The 25,264-nt window shown below is 46.0% G+C and overlaps 1 protein-coding gene across 1 annotated transcript; it reads left to right on the forward strand.

The window, feature by feature from the left end:
* Positions 1–3,996: 3,996 nt before the first annotated feature.
* On the forward strand, positions 3,997–23,781 carry LOC140394294 (V-type proton ATPase 16 kDa proteolipid subunit c). Its single transcript, XM_072481395.1, has 3 exons — positions 3,997–4,281; positions 12,281–12,464; positions 22,983–23,781. The coding sequence occupies exons 1-3, from the start codon at positions 4,206–4,208 to the stop codon at positions 23,185–23,187; spliced, it is 465 nt and encodes a 154-aa protein (XP_072337496.1). The 5' UTR covers positions 3,997–4,205; the 3' UTR covers positions 23,188–23,781.
* The last annotated feature ends 1,483 nt before the right edge of the window (positions 23,782–25,264 follow it).

Genomic DNA, 25,264 nt, shown 5'->3' on the forward strand with positions numbered 1-25,264 from the left:
GTAGAGATCTTGCCATTGTAACTTGTAATTATGAAATCAAATAGATTCCCTGTAACAAGACTTTCTTATTTGTTTGTTCTTGGGATGTGAGAGATGTTAGCAAAGCCACTTTATTGCACATCCCTAGTTGCACTTACGAAGTGTTGGTAAGGCTTTGCATTGAACCACTGAAGTCGGTATGGTGATGCTATCTGTTCCCTGTTCCACGTTGCCCTTTGACACACTGCTCACCTTTATTCTGCCATTCACACATTCTAATCTCTTCATGTGCCACTATCAGCACCCTTCTTAGCCTTTAATCACCCCCATTTAAATTCCTTTTGTCTTTCTGTCCACAGCATCTTTGTTTATTTCCACCGATTGCTGGCCCCCTATCCAGCCCCACCGCACCACAACCCCCCACAACAGTATAAATCTGACCCTATTTCCAGTTCTTCCCAGCTTTGACAAAGAGTCATCCAGGATTGAAACGTTAGCTCCCTTCTCTCTCCACAGATGAACGGACATCGTGCGACAATCACCAGGCAGGAATGTTCCCTTCCAGTCGGGGAACACTTCAGCAGTCAAGGGCATTCAGCCTCTGATCTCCGGGTAAGCGTTCTCCAAGGCGGCCTTCAGGACGCGCAACAACGCAGAATCGCCGAGCAGAAACTTATAGCCAAGTTCCGCACACATGAGTGCGGCCTCAACCGGGACCTGGGATTCATGTCGCATTACATTCACCCCCACCATCTGGCCTGCGAAATCCTACCAACTGTCCTGGCTTGATGTAATTCACACCTCTTTAACCTGGGGTTACCCCATCTCTGGATCTGTAAAGATTTAATCACCTGCTAATGCTCGCTTTCCAAGCATTGTTTGGCATCCTTGAATCTGTCTATATACATGTTTCTGGAACATACCTCTTCATTCACCTGAGGAGCAGCGCTCCGAAAACTAGTGACATCAAAACAAACCTGTTGGCCTTTAACCTGGTGTTGTAAAACTTCTTACTGTGCTCACCCCAGTCCAACGCCGGCATCTCCACATCACAGATGCTGTCAGACCTGCTGAGATTGTCCAGTATTTTCTGTTTTTGTTGGTGATGATATCAACCAGGCTTTTCTCTTTACAAATGCTAATATAATTTTGAATAAAGTTGAATATAATAATAATCGCATATTGTCACAAGTAGGCTTCAATGAAGTTACTGTGAAAAGCCCCTAGTCACCACATTCCGGTGCCTATTCGGGGAGGCTGATACGGGAAATAGTTTTTATTGGATTGGATTGGATTTGTTTATTGTCACGTGTACCGAGGTACAATGAAAAGTATTTTTCTGCGAGCAGCTCAACAGATCATGAAGTACATGGGAAGAAAAGAAAATACAAAATAGGGCAACACAAGATATACAATGTAACTACATAAGCACTGGCATCGGATGAAGCATACAGGGTGTAGTGTTAATGAGGTCAGTCCATAAGAGGGTCATTTAGGAGTCTGGTGAGTGGGGAAGAAGCTGTTTTTGAGTCTGTCCGTGCGTCTTCGCAGACCTCTGTATCTCCTGCCCGATGGAAGAAGTTGGAAGAGTGAGTAAGCCGGGTGGGAGGGATCTTTGATTATGCTGCCCGCTTTCCCCAGGCAGCGGGAGGAGTAGATGGAGTCAATGGATGGGAGGCAGATTTGTGTGATGGACTGGGCGGTGTTGACGACTCTCTGATGTTTCTTGCGGTCCTGAGCCAAGCAATTGCCGTACCAGGCTGTGATGCAGCCCGATAGGATGCTATGGTGCATCTGTAAAAGTTGGTAAGGGTTAATGTGGACATGCCGAATTTCCTTAGTTTCCTGAGAAAGTATAGGCGCTGTTGTGCTTTCTTGGTGGTAGCGTCGACGTGGGTGGACCAGGACAGATTTTTGGAGATGTGCATCCCTAGGAATTTGAAACTGCTAACCATCTCCACCTCGGCCCGTTGATGCTGACAGGGGTGTGTACTGTACTTTGCTTCCTGAAGTCAATGACCAGCTCATTAGTTTTGCTGGCATTGAGGGAGGGGTTGTTGTCGCTACACCACTCCACTAGGTTCTCTCTCTCTCTCATGTATTCTGACTCATCGTTATTCGAGATCCGGCCCACTATGGTCGTATCATCAGCAAACTTGTAGATGGAGTTGGAACCAAGTTTTGCCACGCAGTCATGTGTGTACAGGGAGCAGAATAGGGGGCTAAGTACGCAGCCTTGTGGGGCCCCGGTATTGAGGACTATTGTGGAGGAGGTGTTGTTGTTCATTCTTATTGATTGTGGTCTGTTGGTCAGAAAATCGAGGATCCAGTTGCAGAGTGGGGAGCAAAGTCCTAGGTTTTGGAGCTTTGATATGAGCTTGACTGGGATTATGGTGTTGAAGGCGGAGCTGTAGTCAATAAATAGGAGTCTGATGTAGAAGTCTGTGTTTTTGAGATGCTCTAGGGATGAGTGTAGGGCCAGGGAAATGGCATCTGATGTGGACCGGTTCCAACGATATGCGAATTGCAGTGGATCAAGGCGTTCTGGGAGTATGGAGGTGATGTGCTTCATGATCAACCTCTCGAAGCACTTCATTACGATTGAAGTCAGGGCCACCGGACAGTAGTCATTGAGGCACGTTGCCTGGTTCTTCTTTGGTACCGGTATGATGGTGGTCTTCTTGAAGCAGGGGGGACCGCGGAGTGGAATAGGTTAAAGATGTCTGCGAATACCTCTGCCAGCTGGTCCGCGCAGGCTCTGAGGGCACGACCAGGGATCCCGTCCGGGCCCGTCACCTTCCGAGGGTTCACTTTCAGGAAGGCCGATCTGACTTTGGAAGCTGTGATGGTGGGTATGGGTGAATTATGGGCTGCTGGGGCACTCGACAGTGGATTGTTGGTTACCTGCTCGAACCGAGCATAGAATGCATTGAGTTCATTGGGGAGGGGTGCGCTGCTGCCAGAGATACTGCTCGGCTTCGCTTTGTAGCCCGTTATGTTGTTTAGAGTCACGAGCCTGTGCAGGGGATTCAGCATCTTCCCAGGTGACCGAATGGTAAACTGCATGTGAGGGTCTGTAATTTGCAACTTGAAGCTACTCAGGGTGAACCATGCAGGGTGCCCACTAACCACATCAAGGAGCACATCACCGTCACCTGATGACTACATCTAAATTGTGGATAGGAACTTCATGGACACCACTGGGCCTTCCTCAGATCATAGCACAATTACATTTGGTCCGTCTACCTGTCGCCGTATTATGTTGCATGATAACCTTACTTTAAAACTAAATTCAAGCGAAGCAATGCAAAAGAAAACCATTTACTGTAGTCATCAGACTACCTCTTTGGGTTACACAGATGACCTTGAGTTTGCAATAAAAATCCTGAGCCCTTCAGGCAATGCAACACACATTCTGCCACTTCTGTGATTTGGGTATCCTGAATGTCAACTGGAGATTACATCCATATATGTAGATACCGGTGTTGGCCAAAGAGTTGAATGCGAATGATTGAATGAAAAACCACCTTCCTGCACATTTGATTCTTGTACAGATAAAATAAAAATGCTGAACACTTTCAAGGAATGCAAGTTAGCACCAGCTAAACACGTAGAGGGTTTGCATGATCAGAGCGGTTCAGTGATGTTGTACTTTTGTCCAGTGCAGTAAAAAGCCTTTCATTTGAACCTCCCTTTCTGCCCTGTGCAGTCATCAGGCTGATTCACAGAACCGCCCGCAGCGGCGGCAACCAACACAAGAGGGGTGACAGGGGGAGAGAAGGCTCGTGGATAACCACTGCACTGGCCACATAAAAGGCAGAAAACGCTGGGAGGAGGCATTGCCCAAAATGCTGACCAGGCGCGAAGCCTCGTGCCTCTTGGTGGTAATCGAAGAGCCAGTTTAAGTTGAATGGCCGTGCGCTGATATCACCCCCCCTATCCTCCCCACGGTGGTGGTAGGATCCCCGGGCGCGGTCACGTGCCTCTCCCCGCCATTTTGTCGGTAGTTTGTATTTAGGGTCGGGCAGGAGCAGAGCTTCTCCCTGTGTGACGGGCGGCGGTGGTGTTGGGGAACCGGAGGTTTGGGGGGGAAAAACAGAACGAGAACGAAAAGCACCAAGTTGGGGGAGAAAAGAGACGAGCAAGAAAAGAAAAAAGGCGACAAGCCACCCGCTTTATATAAATCACCGGTAGTTAGCGTTAGTTCTGCACGGGTAGCCGACAAGATGTCCACCACCGAAGTTCCCGAATACTCGCCCTTTTTCGCCGTGATGGGCGCCTCAGCTGCCATGGTTTTTAGCGGTGAGTCTCGCGCCTGTCGCCGGCGGGAGGCCGGTCGCTGCTGTCCGGCCTAATCGACGTTCGAGCCCCGCCGGGATTGGGTTGGGGATGGTTTCGGTTTCAGGCTCGATTTTTAAAAAAAATAAAAATGTATATTTATCCATAAGATGGCCGCGAGCGAGTGAGCCTGGGTGCTTTTTATTTATTTATATCTAAATGTCTGTTCACCTCTGCCGAGCGACGGGCTGCCGCCGCTGACGGTGTTTCCTGCAGCGGACGCTGTCGCCTGCGTATGTGAATGGTCACCCTCCAGCTGCTGGCGCTCGAGCCTTTCCGTCACCAGCTGCTGGCGCTCGAGCCTTTCCGTCACTCACTGGGGGGGGGGGGGGAGAAGAAGAGAGGTGGGGCGTTCGGGTGTTTCCGCCTTGTGATCTCCCTGGGGCATCGCCGTTCTGCGTGGGTTGGGGGGGGGGGAGGGTTCGGCGATTTCCGGAGCGGGCAGTCCCGAGCCCATCATATGACTTGGGGTGTGGGTGCTAACGTTGTATGTACGTGGCTTGCAACATTCTGTTTCGCTTTAAGTCGCGTTATTATGGTGAAATGCCGCAGTTTTTACTCTAGTTTTTTTTAAAAGGACAACGGCCACAGCCCCTTGATTTATTGTAATGCTATCACTGTCACTACACGAAATTAACGTGGATCGGGGGTTTGCATAATCCCCATGAAATTATATTTTGCCAGTTGAAACTACTTGTGTGGAATATAGCTTTATAGCTCCCCAAACCAATAGCCTATAATCTAATTTTAATCTTGGCCGATTTTGTTCCTGTCGGAAAATAATTGGTGGTAATTTAAAGCGATATTTTTAGCGATCGTTTTCTTGGATTCATGCAAGAAAATAGTTGGTAATTTTTTTTGCGATCTTTTGGGCTTTTTTTCTAATCAACATTTATTTGATTCTGTGGTATGGTTTCACAGGTGGACTCCATCCACTACAGCAGGAACAACGTATGAGGGTGTGCATTCTGAGCAAGTGGCATATAATGCGCCTCGTTGAGAATTTCCATTTTTTTTTAAATTTGAAAATGAAATGAAAATCTGTTGTCACAAGTAGGCTTCAAATGAAGTTACTGTGAAAAGCCCATAGTCGCCGCATTCTGGCGCCTGTTCAGGGAATTGAACCGTGCTGCTGGCCTGCCTTGGTCTGCTTTAAAAGCCAGCTATTTAGCCCAGTGTGCTAAACCAGCCGCTGGTGTCTCATGTCCACCTGACTTGCTTTAATCTTCCACTATGTCGCAATAATGTAAATTCCTTGAATGAGTAAATAACCTTAAACTAGGCAGGGTTTGCACAGACCTGTAAAACATTCCTCAGTCAGGTTCAAGTGAGAGCTAATAGAACTGCAGGGAAGGAATCTGATTGGTCTAGGGAGAGTTGTAGTTTGATAGCCAATAGCCAATTTTCAGCCTGTTGGCAGCAGTCTTGTTCTATTTAGATTTTTAGTCAATACTTGTTCATTTTGGATGCGATGTGTGAATGACATTTCGAAACAAGCCACTAAGCATAGAACTTGAATATTGCTGAAAAGCAATGTTGCTGAAGCTTTTCATCTTGCACACATCAGGATAAATGCAAGAATGCCAAATTTCAAATGATCAGAACAATTTGTACGAGGGAGAAATGGGGTAATTGGTTGGCTAAGTCATTGCCATAGAGAAAGCAACAAGGCACCCTACACTCCATGCTTCTGAGTAATTCAAAGGATACAATTTGAACATGGTTGTTCCTTGTGCTCGCAGAGACCCCAAGTTGAGGGCTGACAAATTACACCTTTAATCAAAAGTTTAATTGGCATGCACCAAAATGTTAGCAGTGTAGTGCTTGTCCTTTATCACTAGTTTATCTGTCTCATCATCTCCCTGTCTGCACATCCATGAAATAGTCCTCAAATGCTATTTTAGAATATTTTGGAAACCTTGTTTTAACCTAGTTTATTTGGCTTTGTTCAAATGTGATTCTATGCATTGACACAGACTGCTTGTTGCTTTTTAAAGTGAATTTTAAATTTTCAGAGATAGTGGAAATTACCATTCAAAGTCAAGGTTCAGCAGGGGAGGAAAACCCAGGTGCACTCACTGGCCTAGTGAGTTAACTGGTCACCTTTTTCCATCTTGCTGTGGCTGTGTCCACATGCACACTGCCACCACCCCAACCCTGTTAAAGCTGGGGGGGGGGGGGGAAGAGGAGGCTTTTCCTTCTGCCCACTGGTTTCTTCTCTTGTTGGTTTATTCAGAATGTGTACTATTCCTACAGTGAAATAAATTAAGCAGCCATCTTAAACTGTCAATGGCGTATTACTTTTAGTGTGTTCAGTAGCAAGCACATCAATACCAACTGCCTGAAATATGTTCGTTCCAGATAGGAATAAATGTCTGTTTTTCAAATTGAGACTAACAATATGCACACTGGATCCAGTGAAAATGGTTTATTTAGAAATGGGGGTAGTAACCCTGGAACAAAGACCAAATACTGCAGGTGGAGAACTTGATAGAATCTGTGGAAGAACAGGTTAATACTTATACAGCCTCTTTATTATCTGGCACATGAAGGTGTTGAGTGCACAGAGCACATATGTAAAGCAAGGCTTGAATGGTTTAGACTAAAGTTCTTTCTGGACACTACATCCCATGTTTAATGGGACTATCATTGATATATTAACTATTGTCAGCTTGGTCAAGGTGAATGATTTGACAAATGCTCATTTGCCAGATGTTTATCTTTGTAGAGACTGATCGAAATTTGAATTCCTTAAACATTCAGTTAATAGCTGAAAAAGATGAGATTTTTCATGTTTTAAAGATTTTTATTGTAATGAATGACCAAAATCTAATAACCCAACCCTGTTTTGTAGGCAGTTTTTAATTTAAACTACAGAAAGTTGTGCTCCATATATTTATTGTGAAGTGTTGGGTGATAGCATTCTGCAGTTGCATTCTGCTTTCAGTGGATTCACAGTTGCATTCTGCTTCCAGTGGATTCATGTTTTCCCTGTTTTGGGTCCCAGCTTCCAGAGCTTCTGAAATTCACCCCCAGCAGTGAAGCCTATTCCAATGGTCCCTTCTCCTGGAATGCCAAGATCCTGGAATCCTTGAGAGGCATGTCTTGCAGCCATCTTTGACTAGTGATGTGGTAGCTCACAAAGCCAAAGCCTTTTCTCTCTGACCATACAGAACTGCTGTCAGACATTCATTGATCAGTGCAGAAGCCTGTAACCTGATCTCGAAAATGGTGTCCTCTTTCCCTATTGTAAAATTAAACCATCAACCTTGAATCTAGGGAAAAATACTAGTGAGCTATTCTTGACCCCCAATTTCCTTTCATCCTAAAAGTAAAGTTGTAAAGTTACCACAGCAGTCCCAGATGACCTGCTTTCCCCTTTTGAGGAGGAGATCTGACTGGTGGTGGTTTTACCTGAGGATCACCATACCTCGGGCTAGGGGCAAGGTTGAGAAGGTGGGCCTTCCAAGAATAATCTCCTTAACCATCCTAAAAGTAAATGGAACAGTTTATAACACCACTGCAAATTATTTGCAACACCTTTCTGGGACTTTGGGAGACTCCATGCACTCAGAACATTGTCTTCAAACATAATACCAACTTCTCAGTAAAACAATCCAAACATTCCTTTGATCTCTATCAATGAAACCACCCTGATGTACTGTCAGGAAGCCTTCAGAAGGGGTCACAGGCATTCCCCCTTTCATTTAGCCTAAATGTAAAGCTACAGCCCCAAAAGCTCTTTATTTATATTTTTTATAAATTTAGAGTACCAAGTTCTTCCAATTGAGGAGCAATTTAGCCTTCCTGTCCCTTCTGTTGGGTATCTGGTCTCTCCGGTGCAAAGTTTAGTGTGTGCTGTTTGTTTTTTAGTACAACTGTATTGTGAAACAACTGTATTGTGAACTGTTTAATAATCAAGAGTATCCTACCCCCCCTCCCTGTACGCTGGTACTGAGGGGAGGGTACCCTGTTTCTCCCAACACAAAATTATTGTTTGTACCGTTTGGCCTTGCATATATTTTCTGCTGTTTTAATTTTAAAAATGGCTAATCTACCTACCCTGCAAAATCTCTAACCTCAATTGTAACACTGGTCATTTTGAGTGCATGGTGATTCTGTGTAACTCTCTGTAATTGTTCACTGATCTCTTTATAGGCCTTGTATTAGTTACCACCTAGCCTGGTATTTGTCTCCTGACCTTTTATACAAAGAAAGGCAAGGTGTCCCTTTTGACTTTGCAAGTTTATCTAAACAACTGTGTACTGTTCTAAAGGCAACGGTGATGTTAATAAACAACTATCAGAATTATCTTGTCCTAAGCTGTTTTAGCAGGCCCTGTTGGTTGCAAAGCGTGTCTTTAGGTTGTGACTTGTTGAAGCAAGTTGTTCCTTCACTAAATTTGTCAGTGAAAATTTCCACCTACAACAAGTTGGCATGATGTGTGCTGAAATACATTGAGTGGGTAATCCTGCTTAAGAGCTGTCTTTGGCATAACGGCAGTATTTTCACGAACTTGTTTTTATGTTGAATTTTCATTCCTGCTCCCTTATCTCTAATTGAAGGTACAATGGCCTAAATTCGAGAAATGAACACCAGAATTTTCAAGACCAGAAATGACCATTGGTTGAGCAACCCTGCCTTTTATCATGCATTACATCCCTGCCACATCCCTCCATTCTTCCTCCAGGAGAGTACCATTTCCTTGGGCCCTTTATACCATTTGCTTCATTGACTTTCACCTTTCATTTATAACTATAGGAATGAGATGAAATCGAAGGTTCATCTGGATTACCTTGTAGCATTCTGGAGGTTCCAGAACTCAAATTTACAGGAATGTTTTCCAACGCAATTATATTACCAGGAGTTGGGCAATATGGTGGCAGTGGTTAGCGCTGCTGTCTCGTCGCAGAGGACCCTGGTTTGATCCTGGCCCCGGGTCACTGTCCATATGGAGTTTGCATATTCTCCCCGTGTCTGTGTGGGTCTCACCCCCACAACCCAAAAAGATGTGCAGGGTAGGTCAATGCTAAATTGCCCCTTAATTGGATACTCTAAATTTATATTTTCAAGTATACCTGGACCCAATATGGTGCCCAGGGCATCTCCCAAGGGAGAATAAAGCATGCCATGTAGTTTTTAAATAAAGGGAGGGATAGTATGCTTAAGGTGATCCTGTGGAGAGGAATAACTAAAAGCTGAATCAGTGATGGAGAAGCAGAAGGATGAACATCATCCAGCATTGAGAACCACTAGTTTAATGTAAAAACATAAAGACTGAGATAAAAAACAATCTGGCAGCATATGTGGAGAGTGAAATAGTTTCCTATTCTCTGTTTCTCTCTCCACAGATCTGAGTTTTTCCAGCATTTTCTGTTACTTCAGATTTCTAGCATCTCCAATATTTTGCTTTTGTATTACTGAAATCCTCATTGTTCATTTGTCTTGTGTGCTGAAAAGACTGTTATATGGCATGGAGGTGAATGATCTTAATTGAATGGTGGAGTGAGCTTGAGGTTGGATGGGCCCATTCTTGTTTTACCTGCTTCTATACCACCACATTGATCCTTCTCTGTCCTCTTATTTTCAAAGCTTTTGGGGGGAAAAAAAACTACATTCCCTGATCTCGGGTGCAACTGTAAAATAATTCCACTAATCTCTCTGACCTCATGTACTTGCAATCCGAGCTTTTGGAGATGAGCATTTGGTTCAGTAGCGCAGAATGATTCTGTTACAAAATGACCTCTAGGCATCCAGGTGTTGACATTCCAACTGAGTTTGGGTTGTCTACTGCAGGGTTACAATATCCAGGTTTGTGCACACTTTAATGGAAGATGCATTTTTTAAGAGGTCACATGAGAAAGTTGGCTGGTATGTGGTTATTTGAGAGTTCCATTATCTTGTTGAATTGGAGGGCAAAATAGTCAACACCAATTCCTGAAGATTGTAAACATTGATTGCCTCAGTTTCAAAAAAAAAACAAAAAAAAACTCCTGGACCTATTAACTTTCATAGACGTGATGTGGATATCCTGGCGTTGGACTGGGGTGAGCACAGTAAGAAGTCTTGCAACACCAGGTTAAAGTCCAACAGGTTTGTTTGTTTCGAATCACTAGCTTTCAGAGCACTGCTCCTTCAGGACTTTAACCTGATGTTGTAAGACAACTTTCCTAGACCGTTCTGTTTCTTTCCAAATATGAAATGTTTTGATTCCATTCTCTAATTGGCCATGATCAATGGTTTGTGGGGATTGGATGGGGTAGGTAGTGTGCTTTTCGGAGGGTTGTTGCAGACCCGTTGGGCCAAATGCCCTCCTGCACTAGAGATTCTATGGCAGGGTAGAAAATTGAATTCAATAATTCAGGTTTCTTGTCGGCTAGCACTAGCAGAAATGACATTAAAGCTGTTGGGTTGGTGTAAAATCTAAACTGGTTCGCTGACCTTTGGGGAAAGCAAGCATTGTATACTGTACAATGTCTGAAGTCTAATGTGGATTGTTTCCTTCAGTTAAAAACTAGGAAGGAGTCTGGTTTTGCTCTGCATTGATGTTTGTTAAATCTGTACTTTTCCACTGAATCAGGGATTCGTGATGCTTAATTATATGGATTAACCTTCATCCTCTCACTTGGAGGAAATTGTTATGCAGTGTTCCTTCTAGTTGATCCTACTACCCAGGCCTAATGCAGAGGGTCATCCACAAATCATTGCCAGCTGTAGTATCAGCATTAACTTCAGTATAGGGAGTTTTCAAACCGTTTTCTAATTGGTTAATTTCTCCCCAAGTGGAGTTATAACAGGAAACTGGGTGTCCACTTTCAGCAGGGTGCAGAGTTGTGACTAGTGAACAGTTGCGTAAATGGTTTGATATCAGATTGAGATTTGTATTACTAGTGCTGGTTTAAACTGATTGAGATTCATATTAATAGTGCTGGTTTAAACAGTCTGGTCTTGTTTGCACTGCATCCAATATTATGTAACCTTTTGCAGGTCAGACACTTGTGGTTTCTCACATTGAAGCAGATTTTAAAAATAGATAAAATAATATTACATAAGCTCAACTTGCGACACCATGGCCAAGGTAGTTTCAGTCATCCTACTGTTGGGATACATTACCTTATTGGGGCTGTTGGTGATGCAGCCAGCTGTAATTTGACAATCTTGGCTACAGTTAAACATAAATTATATAGCACAGAATGAGACCACTCAGCCAGCCATGTTCTGGCTGAGAGCTATCAGCCTAAACTCTCTTCCAGTTCTTGGTCTGTATCCCTGTAGGTTATGGCACCTTAGTGCATATGCAAATATTTTTAAAAAATACAATGAGGGTTTTTGCTTCCTGCTTTCAGACATCTTTTAATGGGCCAAGTGAAAAATCTAAACTCCAGTGTTCTGTTGTCTCTAGTAAATTATTTTGAGCCTGTAGGAATGCAGTATTCCTGGAGCAAATAATCATTGTAAATTCCTGTCTGCAAAAGGAACCAATTTGTAACTGAGGGAAATTGGAAACTAGTAGATCAACACCTTGGTTCACTGGCCTGTGTTAGGCAGGTACTCATTTTATGAAGTGAAGCAACTCTACTAGACTTGACGACCAAATCAGATGGTAATTTGGAGCCAGTGACTTGCAGTAGCTGAATGAGCTGGTAAAATACCCCAGTGCCATCTGTTGTCTTACTATGCCTATTGCCAAGCTACAAGGTGAGACTGTGCATGGACTTGATGGTTTTGCATGCTGCTCTGCTTCCATTTCCCTACTGTTCTCTTGACTTCTCGTAACTTAGTGAATGAACAATTTCTGTTCAGGGTGTGCATTACAAAGCTCTGGATCGATGTGTACATTGGGAGTTTAAAACAGTGATGTGCAGACAGTATAAGGATGTTATTTTGGGAGTCACTACTTCTGAAAGAATGTAATTGTTTGGCTGATTTTAATGTTCTGACTTCCCAACATTTTCTTTTTTAGCTCTAGGTGCTGCTTATGGTACTGCTAAGAGTGGAACAGGCATTGCTGCTATGTCTGTCATGAGGCCTGAGCTAATCATGAAATCCATCATTCCTGTTGTGATGGCGGGTATTATTGCTATCTATGGACTGGTGGTGGCAGTACTAATTGCCAACTCCCTCACAGAAAAGATAACATTATTCAAGTAAGTCTCTTTAACTGGGAGTTTGCTTTATTGTCTGATATGCATGAAGGTGGTTAACATTTTCTTTCAGCTCATCTATTTAAAATTTTGTCTAAGAGAATTAACTGCTAACATAGAATAATAGGATTGCAGCCATATTTTCATAGAATTTACAGTGCAGAAGGAGGCTGTTCAGCCCATCAAGTCTGCACTGGCTCTTTGGAAGAAAACCCTACCCAAGGTCCACACCTCCACCCTATCCCCATAACCCAGTAACCCCACCCAACACTAAGGACAATTTTGGACACTTGGCCAATCCACCTAACCTGCACATCTTTGGACTGTGTGAGGAAACCAGAGCACCCGGAGGAAACCCACACGCACACGGGGAGAATGTGCAGACTGGTCTGTCATCTTGCAAGAGCATATCACCTAGTCTGGCTTCCTTGCCTTTTTCCTGTAGCTCTACAATTTTTTTCTTTTCAGTTAATGATCCAATTCTCTTTCGGCCTCGATTTGGATCTGACTCCACACAGTGCATAAAAGATTTTTCCTTGTCCCTTTCTCCTTTTGCCAATGACTGTAAATCATTATCCTCTAGTTCTTGATTCTTCTGCCAAAGGGAACAATTTCCCCATATCTACCCTATCAAATCTCTTCTCCTTGTACAGTCTTGCTCCTCTAATCTCGCTGACAGCTTAATTTTCCCCAAAGAAGTCAATGAATTGCTGCCACCTCTGGGCAAATCCTAGCATCGATCCCCTGAGGGTGAACATTATCATCTCGAGTCTGAAAAACCCAGCCATGTTGCCAACCCATACCCCTGATTTTGTGAGTCCTGAGTCCTTCCACGCCAATAAGATCTGTCTCCGGGCTACCAGGGAAGCAAAGGCCAAAACATCAGCCTCTAGCCCCCTGGGACACAACCGACCCTGCCGCCTTTGGTGATTTCTTTTCCAAGGTCCCTCTGCTCCTGCACCGCACTCCCATTAGAATTAGTGTTCAATTATGGTCGCCACACAGGATGTGGAGGTTTACCAGGATGTTGCCTGGTATGGAGGCCATTAACTATGAGGAGAGATTGGATAAACAAGTGTTTATTTTCACTGGAAAAGACCTGGACAGTGGATGGTCAGAACCTTTTTTCCAGGGTGGAAGAGTCAATTACATGGGGACATGGTGTAAACGGAAAAGTTTGGAAGAGATGTGTAGGATGTTTTTATGTGAGGGATTTTTTAAATACAGGATATTGGGTGCCTGGAACTTGTTGGTGATGGAAAGAGGTATGATAGTGACGTTTAAGGGGTGTCTTGACATATACATGAACAGAATGGTAATAGAGGGATGTGGACCCTGGAAAGTTTCAGCTACTCCCTGTACACAAGTCTAGGTAACTTCAATATCGACCATTCCCCCCCCCTCTCTTGCTCCCCCCCCTCTCTTGCTCCCCCCCCTCTCTTGCTCCCCCCCCTCTCTTGCTCCCCCCCCTCTCTTGCTCCCCCCCCCTCTCTTGCTCCCCCCCCTCTCTTGCTCCCCCCCCTCTCTTGCTCCCCCCCCTCTCTTGCTCCCCCCCCTCTCTTGCTCCCCCCCCTCTCTTGCTCCCCCCCCTCTCTTGCTCCCCCCCCTCTCTTGCTCCCCCCCCTCTCTTGCTCCCCCCCCTCTCTTGCTCCCCCCCCTCTCTTGCTCCCCCCCCTCTCTTGCTCCCCCCCCTCTCTTGCTCCCCCCCCTCTCTTGCTCCCCCCCCTCTCTTGCTCCCCCCCCTCTCTTGCTCCCCCCCCTCTCTTGCTCCCCCCCCTCTCTTGCTCCCCCCCCTCTCTTGCTCCCCCCCCTCTCTTGCTCCCCCCCCTCTCTTGCTCCCCCCCTCTCTTGCTCCCCCCCTCTCTTGCTCCCCCCCCTCTCTTGCTCCCCCCCCCTCTCTTGCTCCCCCCCCTCTCTTGCTCCCCCCCTCTCTTGCTCCCCCCCCTCTCTTGCTCCCCCCCCTCTCTTGCTCCCCCCCCTCTCTTGCTCCCCCCCCTCTCTTGCTCCCCCCCCTCTCTTGCTCCCCCCCCTCTCTTGCTCCCCCCCCTCTCTTGCTCCCCCCCCTCTCTTGCTCCCCCCCCTCTCTTGCTCCCCCCCCTCTCTTGCTCCCCCCCCTCTCTTGCTCCCCCCCCTCTCTTGCTCCCCCCCCTCTCTTGCTCCCCCCCTCTCTTGCTCCCCCCCTCTCTTGCTCCCCCCCTCTCTTGCTCCCCCCCTCTCTTGCTCCCCCCCTCTCTTGCTCCCCCCCTCTCTTGCTCCCCCCCTCTCTTGCTCCCCCCCTCTCTTGCTCCCCCCCTCTCTTGCTCCCCCCCTCTCTTGCTCCCCCCCTCTCTTGCTCCCCCCCTCTCTTGCTCCCCCCCCTCTCTTGCTCCCCCCCCTCTCTTGCTCCCCCCCCTCTCTTGCTCCCCCCCCTCTCTTGCTCCCCCCCCTCTCTTGCTCCCCCCCCTCTCTTGCTCCCCCCCCTCTCTTGCTCCCCCCCCTCTCTTGCTCCCCCCCCTCTCTTGCTCCCCCCCCTCTCTTGCTCCCCCCCCTCTCTTGCTCCCCCCCCTCTCTTGCTCCCCCCCCTCTCTTGCTCCCCCCCTCTCTTGCTCCCCCCCTCTCTTGCTCCCCCCCTCTCTTGCTCCCCCCCCTCTCTTGCTCCCCCCCCTCTCTTGCTCCCCCCCCTCTCTTGCTCCCCCCCTCTCTTGCTCCCCCCCTCTCTTGCTCCCCCCCTCTCTTGCTCCCCCCCCTCTCTTGCTCCCCCCCTCTCTTGCTCCCCCCCTCTCTTGCTCCCCCCCTCTCTTGCTCCCCCCCTCTCTTGCTCCCCCCCCTCTCTTGCTCCCCCCCCTCTCTTGCTCCCCCCCCTCTCTTGCTCCCCCCCCTCTCTTGCTCCCCCCCCCTCTTGCTCCCCCCCTCTCTTGCTCCCCCCCTCTCTTGCTCCCCCCCTCTCTTGCTCCCCCCCTCTCTTGCTCCCCCCCTCTCTTGCTCCCCCCCTCTCTTGCTCCCCCCCTCTCTTGCTCCCCCCCTCTCTTGCTCCCCCCCTCTCTTGCTCCCCCCCTCTCTTGCTCCCCCCCTCTCTTGCTCCCCCCCTCTCTTGCTCCCCCCCTCTCTTGCTCCCCCCCTCTCTTGCTCCCCCCCCTCTCTTGCTCCCCCCCCTCTCTTGCTCCCCCCCCTCTCTTGCTCCCCCCCTCTCTTGCTCCCCCCCTCTCTTGCTCCCCCCCTCTCTTGCTCCCCCCCTCTCTTGCTCCCCCCCTCTCTTGCTCCCCCCCTCTCTTGCTCCCCCCCTCTCTTGCTCCCCCCCTCTCTTGCTCCCCCCCTCTCTTGCTCCCCCCCTCTCTTGCTCCCCCCCTCTCTTGCTCCCCCCCTCTCTTGCTCCCCCCCTCTCTTGCTCCCCCCCTCTCTTGCTCCCCCCCTCTCTTGCTCCCCCCCTCTCTTGCTCCCCCCCTCTCTTGCTCCCCCCCTCTCTTGCTCCCCCCCTCTCTTGCTCCCCCCCTCTCTCTTGCTCCCCCCCCCTCTCTTGCTCCCCCCCCCTCTCTTGCTCCCCCCCCCTCTCTTGCTCCCCCCCCCTCTCTTGCTCCCCCCCCCTCTCTTGCTCCCCCCCCCTCTCTTGCTCCCCCCCCCTCTCTTGCTCCCCCCCCCTCTCTTGCTCCCCCCCCCTCTCTTGCTCCCCCCCCTCTCTTGCTCCCCCCCCTCTCCTCTTGCATCATCGTTATTAGTGTCGCAAGTAGGCTTACATTAACACTGCAATGAAGTTACTCCGAAAAGCCCCTAGTCGCCACAATCTGGCGCCTTTTCGGGTACACTGGGAGAATTCAGAATGTCCAATTCACCTAACTGCACGTCTTTTGGGACCCACGCAGACTCCACACAGACAATGACCCAAGCCGGGAATCAAAACTGGGCCCCTGGCGCTGTGAAGCAACAGTGCTAATTATTGTGCCTGTGACTGAGCAGATTAAAGTTGTGAAATTGGGGAAAGGATAGTGCATCAGAATATAAATTACTGAGCCGTTTCTTTGTTTGCAAAAACAGTCTATTCAGGGGTTGCTTCTTTTTACGGTGCACAATAATTTGAATGTAGAGCTAGTAAAAAACATATCAAATGTGATTTTTCTTTAAGCAAAAGGCATTGTAGGTATTGAGAAACTGGAATGGCTTAAAAGTGACATTGAATTGATTTATAACCATGTCTGAAGGAGGAGGTGTTGGATGATGAGTGACATTTCTGATTGAGATCCCTCTGACATACTCTACTTCATGATAACTAGTATGTCAATTTAATGTTTGTCTTGTGTGAAAGATCTGATTCTAGTTGAGCACTAGTGTTTGGGCTTTGTCAATAGAAAGGGGTAATGGCTCTCATAGAATTATAGAATTTACAGAGCAGAAGGAGGCCATTCAGCCCATCGAGTCTGCACCGGCTCTTGGAAAGAGCACCCTACCCAAGGTCAACACCGCCACCCTATCCCCATAACCCAGTAACCCCACCCAACACTAAGGGCAATTTATCATGGCCAATCCACCTAACCCGCACATCTTTGGACTGTGGGAGGAAACCGGAGCACCCGGAGGAAACCCACGCACACACTGGGAGGATGTGCAGACTCCGCACAGACAGTGACCCAAGCCAGAATCGAACCTGGGACCCTGGAGCTGTGAAGCAATTGTGCTATCCACAAGGCTACCGTGCTGCCCCTAATAAGGTATTTGCAGTTGTGGAGACGGTGACACCTGATGGACATAAGATTTCGGGCAGTGTGAGACTTCATTTTAAAGTTTGGCACATTCCAATCTTAAACTAAAATTAGGCCCCTAGAAGAATGTGGAAATGGGATGAGATTCTAACTCTGAAGGGCAAGTGCTAAAGTAGCTGGCTTTGTTGATGAATCTGCTTCTATAATTGAGTAATGCAGCAAAGATGGCAGTCTGCTGAGACATGGCTAAAATTCTGCTTTTCAATTTAGTGAAATTTCATTCAATGCTAATGGAGAGGTTCAATTGCCACTTGTGTAACATGCAAGTGGTAATGAGCTGTTTTGTTTTCTTTCAGTTTGAGGTTTTTCTGGCATAAACATCCAAGGTGTCTGAGCCAATGGAACTGAACCAGTGGCCATGTGGCGGGTCAGAGCAGCATTGTGCTCCTTATTCCGACTAACTGATTGTAGTTGGATGTAGTTGGACTTGCAAAGTATCAGAAGAAAGCCAGGTTGTCTTGTACTTCCAGCAATACACTGCTTATTGGAAACAAAAGATTATAAATATTAGTATCCTCAAAGCAACAATGAGAATTATTATCCAATATAGAAATTTGTCGCAGTTGTATAATAGATTGTTAAAGATCAGCAGGGTAGGCAGCTGGTGTAGCTTTTAGAATGCTTTAATGACTATGGTGAAAATGGGGGTTTTAATTTATATAAAAAAATAAAAAATTAACAGTACCCAATTTTTTCCAATTAAGGGGGCCAATCTACCTACACTTCATATCTTTGCTTCTGGGGGTGAAACCCATGCAGACATGGGGAGAATGTGCAAACTCCACACTGACAGTGATCCGGGATCGAACCTGGGTCCTTGGCGCCATGCGACAGCAGTGCTAGCCACTGCTGCACATGAAAATGGAGTTGCTGTATGGTCTAAATGATTGGGATGAATTAATATTAGGACAGTTCCATGAAGTACACTTCCCTTGCACAAGACATGGGGAAATGCAGAAGAACACTTGTAGGTGACGATAGGAGTGATGGCTACAATACTGAAAGCTGCAACGGGAATTTGGATGCAATGTGCCATGTATAAAGGCTAAATTCAGCCCCAAGTTTCCTATTAGAAATGGTTCTATTTGACATGGATTCTTGCTAGGTTCTTGAATAAAGTACTGAGCCATTTTTTGCCTGTCTTATGTCACTGCTGTCACTTTACATTAGAAACTAAAAGATAATTAATTTGAGGTGTTAGTTGGTGCTGTTTAGCCATGTGTTGGTCTTTGCCTTAAAATACTTTACAGCAACACTGCTTTCCACAGATGTGTGGAGACTGTGATTGTGTTGCTATGTGGATGAGGTTTAAATTAAGCTAATGGTTTTAAGTACATTGTTGGTGTTAACTCAACAAGAGTAGGCCATCTGGCCCTTCAAGCCTGCTCTGCCATTCAGTGAGATAATGGCTGATCTTTTGTGGACTCAGCTCCACTTTCCTGCCTGAATACCATAACCCTTTATTCCATTATTCTTCAAAAAACTATATCTTTATCTTGAAAACATTTAATGAAGGAGCTTGACTGCTTCACTGGGCAGATAATTCCATAGATTCACAACCCTTTGGGTGAAGAAGTTCCCCCTGAGCTCAGTCCTCCATCTACTTCCCCTTATTTTGAGGCTATGCCCCCAATTCTGCTTTCACCTGCCAGTGGAAACAACCTGCCTGCATCTATCCTATCTATTCCCTTCATAATTTTATGTTTTTATATGATCCCCCTGCATCCTTCTAACTTCCAACGAGTACAGTTCCAGTTTACTCAACCTCTCCTTGTAATCCAACCCCCTCAACTCTGGGATTAACCTAGTAAATCTCCTCTGCACACCCTCCAGTGCCAGTACGCCCTTTCTCTGGTAAGGAGACCAAAACTGAACAATATTCCAGGTGTGGCCTCACTAACATCTTATACCGTTGCCGCCTAACCTTTAGTCTTAAATTCAATCCCTCTAGCAAACTCCATTTGCTGCCTTAATCACCCGTTACATGTGTAAACCAACTTTTTGGGACTCGTGCACTAGCACACCCAGGTCCCTCTGCATGGTAGCATGTTTTAATATTTTATCATTTAAAAAATAATCCCTTTGGCTGTTATTCCTACCAAAATGGATAACCTCATTTGTTAGCATTGTATTACATCTGCCAGACCCTAAAAATCCATTCATTTAACTATCCAAATCCCTCTGCAGACGTCCAGTACCCTCTGCACTTTTTGCTTTACCACTCATCTTGGTGTCGTCTGCAAACTTGGCCACATTGCACTTGGTCCCCAACTCCAAATCATCTATGTCAATTGTGGGCCCAACACTGATACCTGAGGGACATCACTTGCTACTGATTGCCAACCAAAAAAACACCCATTAATCCCCACTCTTTGCTTTCTATTAATTAACCAATCCTCTAGCCATGCTACTACTTTACCATTAACGCCATGCATCTTTATCTTTTTTATGTGGCACCTTGTCAAAAGCTTTCTGGCTATCCAGATATACCACATCCATTGGCTTCCCGTTGTCTCCTGCACTGGTAATGTCCTCACAAAATTCCACCAAATTAGTTCAGCACGACATGCCCTTTGTCCAATGGGACAATTTAAACAGTGGTGTCACGTTTGCGAATGTCCACTCTGCCGGAGGGGGAAACACTCCAGTCTAGTGAATTTTGGTAAATTATCACAAGTGCATTTGCAATTTCCCTAGCCATCCCTTTTAGTACCCTGGGATGCTTTCCATCAGGGCTAGGAGACTCGTCTACCTTTAGCCCCATTAGCTTGCCCATCACTACCTCCTTAGTGATAACAATCATCTCAAGGTCCTCTCCTGTCATAGCATGTTATGTGTCTTCCACTGAAGACCCACCCAAAAAACCTGTTCAATTTCTCAGCCATTACCTCATCTCCCATTATCCCTTCTCTTCCTCTAAAGGACCAATATTTACCATAGCCACTCTTTTTACTATCTGTTTTTATATTCTGAGCAAGTTTACACTCTTAATCTATTTTACTCTTTATAGCTTTTTTAGTCATTTCTGTTGCCCCCCCAAAGGTTTCCCAATCCTCTAGTCTCTCTCTAATCTTTGCCACTTTGTATGCTTTTTCCCTCAATTTAATTTTCTCTTTATTTCCTTCGATATCCACATTTGATTTTCACTTTCTACTGTCCTTTTTGTAGATATAAACTTGTCTCTTCTTTTTTTTTTTTATAAGTACCCAAGTCATTTTTCCAATTGAGGGGCAATTTAGCATAGCCAATCCACCTAACCTGCACATCTTTGGGTTGTGGGGGTGAAACCCACGCAGACATGGGGAGAATGTGCAAACTCCACACGGACAATGACCCAGTGCCGGCATCAAACCTTGGACCTCGGTGCTGTGAGGCAGCAGTGCTAACCACTGTGCCACAAGTGTTGCCATGTTGGTATAAACTTTTTTTTGCTGAGCACTGAAAAATCACTTGGAAGGTGTTCCACTGTTCCTCAGTGTTTGACTTTACCTGCTCATGCTCCATCTGTATTTTAAATTCCACCATATTGTGATCGCTCCTTCTGAGAGGATCCCTAACTGAGATCATTAATCAATCCTGTCTCATTACACAGGACCAGATCTAGGATTGCTTGTTCCTCGTAGGTTCCATCACGTACTGTTCTAGGAAACTATCGCGGATACATTCTATAAACTCCTCCTCAAGGCTGCCTTGACCGACCTGGTTAAACCAATTGACATGTAGATTAAAATCCCCCATGATAACTGCTGTACCATTTCTACATGCATCAGTTAGTTCTTTGTTTATTGCCTGCCCCACCATAATGTTACTATTTGGTGGCCTGACTACTCCTATCAGTGTCTTTTTCACCTTACTATTCCTGATTTCCACTCAAATGGTTCAACCTTATCCTCCATAGCACCAATGTCATCCCTCACTACTTCCCGAATGTCTTTACCTTCTGAATAGTTTGATACCCTTGGATATTCAACTCCCTGTCGTGACCATCCTTAACCATGTTTCAGTAATGGCCACTAAATCAGTCATTCACTATGATTGCGCCATCAACTCGTTTACCTTATTCCGAAAACTACGAGCATTCAGGTAAAGTACCCTCGTGTTGGCTTCTATACCTGTTTTGAATCTTAATACCTTGATCAGTAACCTCCTTAAGTTATTTTTCCTTGACTCTTCTCCTAATTTTCCTTGTTGTTGAACCCATATTTTCATGTAATAACCTGCTGCTTTGCTTTCCTGTTTTTACTTCCTGTTTTTACTTCCTGTTTTATTCCTTTTAGTATTATTGGGCCTCCTCAGTCATTGTACCTGTACTGTGGCCCTTTTTGATTTTTGACTGGCTTCTCTACCGTACACTTTTCCCCCTTACTGCCTTTTGTTTCTGTCCCCGTTTTACTTCCCTCTGACTTCCTGCATTGGTTCCCATCCCCCTGCCACACAGCACTGACAAACACCACCACCCCCACCCTCCCAGGATATTGGTTCCAGTCCTGCTCAGATTTAGATAAGTCAGGTTTGTACTGGTCTCTCCTCTCCCACAACCAGTTCCAGTGCCTCAGGAATTTGAATCCCTCCCTCTTGCACCATCTCTCGTGTCACACATTCATCCTATCTAACCCGACATTCCTACTCTGACTAGCTTGTGGCACTGGTAGCAATTCTCAGATTACTACCTTTGCCTTTGAGGTCCTAGATTTTAGTTTAACTCCGAACTCCCTGAATTCAGCTTGTAGGACCTCATCCTGTTATCGTTGGTGCCTATATGCACCACGACAGCTGGATGTTCAACCCCCCAGAATGTCCTTCAGCCGCTCCGAGACATCCTTGACCCTTGCACCAGGGAGGCAACACCATCCTGGAGTCTCGATTGCCTGCAGAACCGCCTGTCTATTCCCCTTACGATTGAGTTCCCTATCACTAGAGCCCTGCCATTCTTCATCCTGCCCTCCTGCGCAGAAGAGACAGCCACAGTGCCATGAACCTGGCTGTTGCTGCCTTCCCCTGGTGAACCATCTCCCTCAATGCGGTATATCTGTTTTGCAGTGGACACCTGCCTTCCTCCTCTTGCTCTGCCTTTTGGGCCCTCAAATTTTCACCTGCGGTCTATCTCTCAATGTAAGCAGACTTGCAGACTGAAAATCTTGGTGACCATGTTGCTTAATGATGCTTCCGCTTAAAATTGACCAGGGTTGGGACAGCTAAGCACAGCAGCATTTACATTTTCCCTTTTCCGTTACTGACCTGTATGAAAAGGTCATGAGAAGGTAAAATCCCTTCTGTGTCTGCATTAAGCCAGCAGGTGATTGAGATAAATATTTCTGCACCAGGCTCTGAGCTGGAATTCTCTTGTTCATTTTGGTGGATAATGTAGTAACTGATCTGTGTGGTTTGTATTCTAGTGTGTACTAGCTGTGTACATGATTAATGTCTAGGTTTAGAACATTGCCCTTCATTCTCGTATATAAATGAGTGACGTTCTCTTTCTAACTATGCAATTTATAGTTAAATATTTTACTATCTGATCTTCAGTACAGACTTAGCTCCTGAAGTCTTACAGTACCATCATTGCAGTGTTAATGTAAGACTACTTGTGACAATAAAGATTATTTTGTTTAGATTAGACTATGTTTGTTTGTATATAGAGGATTCCAGGATGGGGTGTGGAGATATTTGTTGTGAAATACTGTTTTAATACCTAGATGTTTAATTGCAGTTGGAGCAGCATAATAAAAATCCATAAAGGATTGGAGCTTTTTTTGGCATAAGTGTCTCAAACTGCTTTTTTGTGTTTCAGGAGCTTCCTTCAGCTGGGTGCTGGTTTGAGCGTGGGTCTGAGTGGTCTTGCTGCTGGCTTTGCTATTGGCATAGTAGGTGATGCTGGTGTACGAGGAACTGCACAGCAGCCAAGGTTATTTGTTGGGATGATCCTGATCCTCATTTTTGCCGAAGTGTTGGGGCTTTATGGCCTGATTGTTGCTCTGATCCTTTCCACAAAATAAAGCCTGCAAATACAGCATTAAGCTCCGTCATTCTAATGGTCTTAACTCCAGAATGTGTACAGTTGTATCACTTTGGTAGTCAATCTCTTGTAAATGCGCAATGTATGTTAGTGATTGTCTGTCCTGTGTGTATTTAGGTATTGAATTGTATTGGTTTTAAGAGCCGGGTTCAGTGGCTCCTAAACACATGTGCAATTTCCAATCCATATTATTGTTGAGGAGCACTCTGATTCAATTAGGATTGTAATGTTTTCATTTCTTCCACTTAATTTTATTTATAAAAGATTTAAAAATGTTCATACATTGTTATTATGGAGCAAGATTTCTGGAGTCCCCATGATATAGTAGATTATTGCACTGTCAGTAATTGTATTTGCTCAGATCTCCCTGGATGTAATAATTGGTTAAAGATTGGATCTGATCATAATCCTACTTTTGTGTACTGGTATTGGGAGTGAGTTCTACTTGTGTTTTTAACATCCTGAGGCACATGTAAATGTTTCCAGTAGTAAGATGTATGCCTATTCATAAAGATGTGCACCCAGTTGGGTGTCACATTTCTGATGTTTCCAAATAAAAATTTCCTCAACTAAATTGAATTTGCTTATCATTTTTTAAACTTTCCTGTGTGTACTTTCAATGCATATGATTCACTTACTGGCTTGCCAAAGTCCTGAACATCGAGATAGGGGTCCAATGATCACAGGCTTAATGCTGACAATACTCTTAGGTAATGCAAGGACATAAGTGGCTTGTTATAATTCCGTTTTAGAGATGTTCTGATTCGGGTTTTTAAAAGCTGCACAAAGATGGTCAAAACATTATTATGATTACTATGGAATTTTTAGAAAAAAAAGTATTTTATTCAAACAGTTACAAAACATAAACAGCCCAGGGAACATACTACCCAACGCATTTCCCCACCCCAGTGATGAACAAATCTTTAAACAGTCACGAACATTCCCCACCCTGCCTCAAAATCCTCTGCTGAGCCCCTCTATTAAATCTTTTCCAAACTGAGACAGTCACAGAAGTTTCCCAGCCAGGCCACCGCCCCCAGTGACGTTGCCAACTGCTATTCCAGTAAGATCTTTGGGAAACCAGAGGCGAAGGCCACAACATCGGCCTTTCGTCCCTCCATCAGTTCCAGCTTCTGATATCGTCACCAAAGGGTTCGGCCCAACCTCTCCCACTACAATCTTCATTAGTGTCATGAACACTCCTGCCCTGAATACCTAGCTTCTCAGCTCCAGAATATGTGTGGTTTGCTGGTCCCTGCTCATGATTGCCACTCCCTGGAAGAACCCACTCATTCTCGCCAAAGTATGTGCACCCGGTGTACCACCTAGAATTGTATCTGGCTCATTCTTGCGCACCAGGAAGTCTTGCTTACCCTGTGTAGTGCCTCACTCCACACCGGTCTTGGGCCCCCTGGAGGTGGAAGGGGCTTACTGGGTCCTTGCGAGGAGACCAAAGGCTGGAGAACCACCAAGGGCGATAGTGGTGTGATTTCACCGCTTCACCGACTGGCTGTTTTGAGCTGGGCCAAGAAGGTACTGAGTAGCAGGTGGGAGAATGCGGTGATACGAGTGTAATCAGGACTGGAGCGTGGAGGTGGCGAGGGAGAGAGTTTTAATCTGGCCAAGGCGGTGCTTCGCAAGAAGAAAATAAAGTTTGGGATGCTGCAGCCGGCGCGATTGTGGGTCACGCACCAAGATAGACACTACTACTTTGAAACGTCGGACGAGGCATAGACCTTCATCCAAGAAGAGAAATTGGACCAGAACTGAGGGACTGATGCTGAGGGGGAGATGACTATGTTGATGTACAGAAATGTAAATTGGGGAATGGGAGGTTCACAGTATCGGGACGATAGACGGGGTTTTTTCTCCTCTTGACGGGGTGACACTGTGAAATGTGGGCGCCGGTAGAAAAAGGGACTGTGGGGAATGGGGGAGCTGCGCCATAGGGGGCAGGGCCGATCCAGGAAAGCGCGGGTTTTTTCCCGCGCTAGGGAGATGATGGCGGGAAGATAGGCGCAAGGAGGATGCAAGTTCCACACACGAGGGGGGGGGGG

Source organism: Scyliorhinus torazame, chromosome 17 (genome assembly GCF_047496885.1).
Source record: "Scyliorhinus torazame isolate Kashiwa2021f chromosome 17, sScyTor2.1, whole genome shotgun sequence".
Taxonomy (NCBI): domain Eukaryota; kingdom Metazoa; phylum Chordata; class Chondrichthyes; order Carcharhiniformes; family Scyliorhinidae; genus Scyliorhinus; species Scyliorhinus torazame.